The sequence below is a fragment of the Pteropus alecto genome, unplaced genomic scaffold (genome assembly GCF_000325575.1).
Source record: "Pteropus alecto unplaced genomic scaffold, ASM32557v1 scaffold396, whole genome shotgun sequence".
Lineage (NCBI taxonomy): Eukaryota > Metazoa > Chordata > Mammalia > Chiroptera > Pteropodidae > Pteropus > Pteropus alecto.
In genome coordinates this window covers 440,336-446,767 of record NW_006438082.1, presented here as the reverse complement: position 1 = coordinate 446,767, position 6,432 = coordinate 440,336, and the positions used below count along the sequence as shown (strand labels likewise).

General features: G+C 58.6%; 1 protein-coding gene across 2 annotated transcripts in view; it reads right to left on the bottom strand.

The window, feature by feature from the left end:
* Positions 1–3,635: 3,635 nt before the first annotated feature.
* Positions 3,636–6,432, bottom strand: part of SSR4 (signal sequence receptor subunit 4) — a 4,075-nt gene continuing 1,278 nt past the window's right edge. The window contains exons 2-6 of one of the 2 annotated variants that reach the window (XM_006915287.3): positions 5,407–5,525; positions 4,604–4,678; positions 4,322–4,411; positions 3,988–4,053; positions 3,636–3,800 (exon numbers count right to left, since the gene is read on the bottom strand). In XM_006915287.3, coding sequence (XP_006915349.1) covers positions 3,696–3,800; positions 3,988–4,053; positions 4,322–4,411; positions 4,604–4,678; positions 5,407–5,525 — 455 coding nt within the window. In that variant the 3' untranslated portion in view covers positions 3,636–3,695. The remainder of the gene's footprint in view (positions 3,801–3,987; positions 4,054–4,321; positions 4,412–4,603; positions 4,679–5,406; positions 5,526–6,432) is intronic. The other variant, XM_006915286.3, reaches the window with a different exon arrangement.

Below are 6,432 nucleotides of genomic sequence, written 5' to 3'. Positions count from 1 at the left end.
GGGAAGAATGGTAAGCAGCTTTCATGCTGGCCTCCACTCTGAGGTGTGGGACAGGGAGCCTCTGACATGGCTCGTGAGGCTCACACTGGGGGCCGCCTCCTCTGTGACCGAGGGAGAGCCAAGATTGGGGGGACTGAGGGAGCAGTGTCCATCCAAGAAGAAATAACTGAGCCTGGGGCTGTGTCTGACTCCACGTGGAGTGTAGCTTCTCTTACGAGGGCTTAGAGGGCTTAGACGTAAGAGGTCCAGAAGCCAAGCCCCGTGAGGAGCAGCGGAAGACCCTGGTGACAAGACCCACATGGAGTTGAGGGAGCGGCCCGGACCCAGTGAGAGATGTGACCAGCCAGCTGGGCTGACTGGGGAGAAGATGCCCTGTACCCCGCTTTGCAGGTGTGTACCAGGCAGCCCTCAGAGACTGGCACATTTAGTGAGAGCTGGCCTCAGGCCCCTTGGATCCCCTCTGGCTCAGAGACCCTCAGATTGAGGACAGGCTGCCCATCTCTGCTCCCCACTGGCATCGTGAGAATAAAGCAAGCTACCTTTTTATGGTGCCCCTTGGCCTCACTGTGTTCATTCTCATCGTGCTGGGAGAAGAGATGTAGGTTTGAGGTGGGGGAGGGGTGTGGGGCTAGGGGTGCGGCTAGGGGCAGGGCACGTGAGGGCTGGGGCCAGTTGAAAGCTGTGCCTCAGCTTCCCTGGCGTGTCACTGAGGAAAAACAGCGAGGTCAATGTCCTCTTCCCTTGGAGGAGGCATGACAGGATCACCTGAATCATTTCAGTGGTGTGACATGGTTACGGGGGTGGTCCCCAGATGAAGGAAGGATGGCAGAGGACGGATGTTGGGGTTTGCCACTGGCGTGGTGGAGCTGGAGAGAAGTGGGTTCCGCCCACCCTTTCTTCCCTGCTCTGGAAGACCCCTAGCAGGAGTAAGGAGCTGCTGGGAAGCTTCTCGAAGACACAAGCTACCCTCCCTGTTTGGGGGCCCCGCAAAGCCTAGCACATACGAGATGCAGAGCAAATGTCTTGGCCAGATGGATGAGTACCTGGGCGGCTGCAGAGGGCCCTTCTGGCTCGGGAACTCCCAGGGGGGCAGCCAGATGCTTGTGGTTCCATTCAGTGCAGCAAGTCACCAGGCATCTGCTAAGTCTCAGGAACCATGCTCCAGGCTGGGTGGGTACCAGGGCCCAAAGACAGCAACGTCAGGGCTCCATGGGTGTGGCCATGAAGGAGCTGTCTCCTGAAGACACTGGAGGCTGTCAGCAGCTGAAGTGGGCAAGGACGAATTAAAATTCTCTTGAAACAATGTAGACCTCTTGTTAATTCCGCTAATTGGCTGAGATGGGTGTGAGCGGGAAGTCTGAGTCCATGTTCCCAGAAGCTGAGCGCCCTGCTGGGAAGGCTGGTTCCCAAGTGGGCCGCATCTGTCCAGCTGCTGTCTGAGCAGCTGGGAGGGCGAGCCATCACACAGGGCTGGATCACCAGTGGGTTGGGAGGGAGGAAAGGGTTCGCTGGTGAAAAGGGGTGAATGGGAGCAGAGGGGCAGGGGCTGGAGACGCCCACTTCTCAGCCCTCTGAGGCCTCTGTTGCTGAGGGCTAGGTACATAGACCCTTGTGACCAGTCCCGTTCCTCGGGAGGGGAGAGTGCGAGGTCCTTCGTGGGGGAGGATGGGGCTCCAAGGGCACAGCCCCTGCCGCAGAAAACTGGGCAGAGTTGGAGACTGAGGCTAACTGTTCCTTGGGTATCCCTCCCCAGCCATTGGGGAGCTCACTTTGATAGCTCTGGAAGCACCCCGTTCTTGCTCCAGTGAGGGTGCTGGAGGCCCACTGCTCCTGGGATGTGGGCTGGGACAGGCCTGGAACCTGGAGTCCCTTGGCTGAATGAAAAAGCCAGCTCTGTGTCGGGCTCTCACTGGTTCTGGGAGAGTGGGGGAGGACTCAGGACAGCTGGCAGCTCTTGGCTACTTACACCCTAGAACAGTGACTTCACATTAGGGTCCCATTGCCATTGGTGGAGTGGTAGAGCCAGGATCAAAAAGAGCCACTGGACCTCTGTGCCTGCTTCACTTCCTGCCTGGCCAGGCCCCTGAGCACCTGCCCCACGCAGACTGTTAGCAGGACACCAGGGCTGTTCTCCCTTTGCTCCTTAGCAATGGTGGGAGAGCACCAGTCACCGCCAGTAGGTGCCCCCTTGGGCTCCCTCCGCTGGTTTTTCTTCAGAATCCAGAAACCCCAGCAGCCAGTGGCCTTAGCCTGACTTGGTCCTCAGGGGAATCTGAGCCTCAACTCTTGCTGTACCCTTGAAGCGAGGACCCAGCTCTCAGAATTCCTGCCAGTTGCCCCCATCCTGACAAGCGAGGAGAGGCTGATGTCCCCTAGTCTGAAGAAGGTCCCCAGGCTGTCCTGGGTCACGTGCTACTCCCAGCCTCCATGCTCCCAGCCTTTCCTGCTGCCATAAAGCCCAAGGCCCAGGCAGCGAGGAGCCCCGTGCCCTCCCTGGTAGGTTTCGGGACTACCTTCCTGAGTGCAGCCTCTCTGGAAGCCTCCGTTAATTGCACAGCCATTAGCTCTTCGGTAACAGCTGATTGTGATTAAGCACCAGGATGCCTGGAGCTTTGCCAGCTGGGCCCAATGACCCCTCACTGACACCCCGAAGGAGGCAGTCACCACTCCACTGCTGAGCAAACCAACTCAGGCCGTGTGGGTGGGAAGGACTCCCCTGGGATTTGCACCCAGCCCCTTTGGACCCCAGGTCTCTCACCACCTCTGTGGCCATGGGTGGCACCGTGAAACTGGGCTGGGCAGGGCTTCAGATTGACCCGAGCACAGGGCAGGCAGGGGCATGACTGCCTGTTGTCCCGAGGGCACCGGGTGCTCAGGGAGAGGGGTCACTAAGGGGAGGGGCAAGGCCAAACTCCAAGAAGCTGGCAACGGGCTCCTCAGAGGCTCGAGGGTCTGGGTTGTCTCTCCTTCCTGTGCCTTCTACATGTCCCCTCCGACCCCAGGAAGGAAGTGCACACTGGGAGGCGACATGGAGGGGATGGGGTGCAGTGCTTAGAATGACAAACCCCCCCCCCCCGGACAGCTGCCAGGGGGTATCAGCTTCAACTGCGTCAGTAAGATAGGGACACTCAATGCGACACAGGAAGAGCATGGCAAGTACTTCAGTGTGTGGCTTGTGCCTAGGGCTCCAAACACAGGAAGCACTCCGCAGGCTGGACAGGGCTGCGTCTGTGTGCTGCTGACTGCTGGATTTTGGTGAAGCCAGGCAGTTTCCCTCCCATGGGAGGTAGTCAGAGGGCCATTCCCTAGGCAGGCCACAGGGAGACACATCCAGCAGGCCAGAGGACTGGGAAGAGGACAGAAGAGAATAAGGCAGTCCTCTCTGCCGGAAGACAGTATGTGCAGGCCACCAGAGACAGAGGTGGGCACTGGGGACACTGAGCATGGAAGGCTTAGCTGGGGGCCGAGGAAAGAGCCTGCATTGGCAAAGAGCGAAGCAAACACCTGCGTGGGGGTTTTGGTCCTGTTCCTGCTTAACGCTGCATTGTCTGGGTGAACCAGGGGATGCTGGCCGCCCCGCTGTGCTTGCGTGGAAGGCCAGGTGTGGTAACGCAAGTGAGAAGCAATGTCCTGAATGCTTGTGACAGACAGTAACTGTTTTATTGAAAGAAGCAAGGGGGGCGCAGGTGCCGCCCTCAGGACTGGATGTGGCTCTTGGCGCTGAAGGCCAGGTAGTAGACCACTAGGCCGATGACTGCAGCCAACACCTCGGTGGAAACCCAGGGCCCGTTCCAGGTACCCTGCAAGAAAGGAGGCCAAAGCCAGCTCAGGGGAGGAGTGGGCGAGGGGGCCAGCCAGCTCCAGTCACCCTCCTGGGTCACAAAGACATACTAGCCGACTACGGTCCAGCCCCCACCCTCCAAAAGGCAATGCCTGCTGTGTGCTCGCTGCTTCCCGAGACAAGGCCAGCCTCTCCGGCCCACTCACCCGATGGTCCACGCTGACTGTGAACAAGGGTGGGATGATGGAAACGTCCTCGTTATTCCTCTGAGCCTGCAAGGGAGGTGCTGGGGTCAGGGATGCCATCGGGGTGGGGTAGGGGAGGCAGGAACACTGGCTTGAGTCGTGGAAGAGGAAAATGGGCAAGGGAGAAACAAGGTGGGGTGGGCGGACAGGAGGGCGCACGCCTGGTCACTCTGTCAGCAAAGGCCCTAGAGGCCCAGAGCTCCAGGAAGACAGGACTGTGGGGCGAAGGTGGCTGCGGAAGCAGGTGTACCCTCCCCCTCCTGCAGGCCTGGGTGGAGCTGCAGGTGGCACTCACCTTCCTCAGGAGGCTGTATGACTCCTCATCGAAGAATCTGACCTCATAGGTGCCCGCGTGGGCGCTCTTATGGTCTAGGCTCCAGGACACCTGGGTTGGGTGTTTGGCAGGGGGTGGGCACGGTGGGCACGTCAAGGCCCCCCTGCCAGCGTTAACGCAGCACCACTACCAGCGGCCTGAGACAGAACCCCGACCCTGCCTGATCAGGCCACCTCTAGGGCTTCAAGTCACACCTGTGAGCAGGTGGCCTCCCCTCAAAACCACCACCACAGCATCCCTTACCTGATAACGCCCTACATCCTGGCCCCGGGTGACAGGAAATTGTTTTCCACTGACGTCGGCATAAAGAGCCATATTCTGGGGGAAAGGGACAAAGAGAAAGTGACGTTCTCTCCTATTTGGCCATTGGCAGAGGCCCCAGTGTGTTGCCCGGAGCTGCACCCATGGCCTGTGGGCAGGGAAGTCGGGCATACTCGGGAACTGCAGTGTGTCTGAAGGGGCACCACGCGAGAACCACGGATGTAGGCCCGCCATAACCCAGAGCCTGGCCAGGAAGTCAATGCCCATGGATGCTGTCACTACTCTGTCTCCTCAGTGGGGGTGGGGGTGCATTCCCTTTATGGCCTGGCCTCCCTAACCCAGAGCAAGCCTCTTAACTGTGAACAGGGCGGGATGGCTGAAGTGTCCTCGTGACTTCTCTGAGCCTGGAGGAGGGTGCTGGGGTCAGGGCGTGCCCAACGAGCCGTCCAAGAAGTGTTGTACCCCAAAAGGCCCAACTTCCTTCTTTGGACCTTTGAGATGCAGGTTAAGGTCAGGGGCTGAAGGCAAGGTCTGCTCAGTCTTAAAATTACAAAACACCCACATGGACACACACTTTGGCAAAGAGCCACCAGAAAAGGGATGCCTGGGGCTGACCCCTGGCTCTTTCTCACTTCCATGTACATTCAAGACACAGCGGTATCTACTACATTACTGCCCCTAGGCAAAGCAGACCAGGCAGCTTAGAAGAGCTGATGCCCAGGGCCCCAGACTCACTGCCCACCTCTCACCCCAGCACCCTCCTTGCTGAATGCCCACGGCCTCACCTGGACCCTGTTCTTGCATGTCAAGGAGATCTCCACAATGAAGACAGTCTCAGTGGAAATGACGGCATCTGAGGTTGTGTAGTAGGAAGGGGTGATCTGGGGCTCCATGCAGGCCTCTGCTGTGGGGAGGAGGCAGAGATGCCTGGGTAAGGCCTAGCTTGTGCACACTGGGCTGTGGGGCAGAAGGTACCACCCCAATCCTGCCTCCCACACCTCATCGGCTGAGGACACATGGGGCCCTTCGGACCCTGCCAGGGGGTGTGTGGGAAACAGATCTAAATGATCGGTCAGAAGTGCAATGGCAAAGGGGGCGTGTGGGGAACGGGAAGGCTTTGTAGAGGTGGAACCTAAATGTGAGTGAAAGAACAGGTGAGTCTGTGAGGGGGGGCTGGGTGGACTCACTGCATAACTCACGTCTGTGCCTGGACCTATGGACAGGGAAGCCATGCAATGGTTTGGGGCTATAGCCTGCCCGGTAGCACCCCAGAAGCCCAGGGGGCCAGGCTGACCTCAATTCAGAGGCATGCACAGCCCTGGAGAGTTTACTGAAGGCGTCCTCTGCAGACACCAAATATGGTGCCGCTGGCAACGCACGTGGGCTTTTGAGATGAAGAGAAAGGTCTCTGCCTCTAACCAGTTGACAGAAGGCCAACACTTGCCCCTGTGTTTCCCGGGGGAAGAAAATGGGAGAGGTTCTGGATCCCGAAGCACTACTTGTCCCCTTGAACTGGGCTGCCCCGAGAGAAAGAATGCTGTCTTAGCCATCTCCACACTGCTGGAGGCTACAGAGAAAGAAGGGTGCCACTTAAGTCACAGGGTGCTAAGCAAATGCTACCCCTGGTAAAGTTCTCAGCCAACTGCTCCCCAAATGTAGTGTCCTGGCAGAGCCATGCCTTAGGTTGAGGCAGTCAGAGGCTTTGCATCTGGACAGCAAGAATAAGATGCTTGATGAGGACACTGGTGGCGGTGTTCTCAGGAGCCACATCCTACAGATCCTTCTGTGCCCTGCGAAGCTTGGCCTTTTCC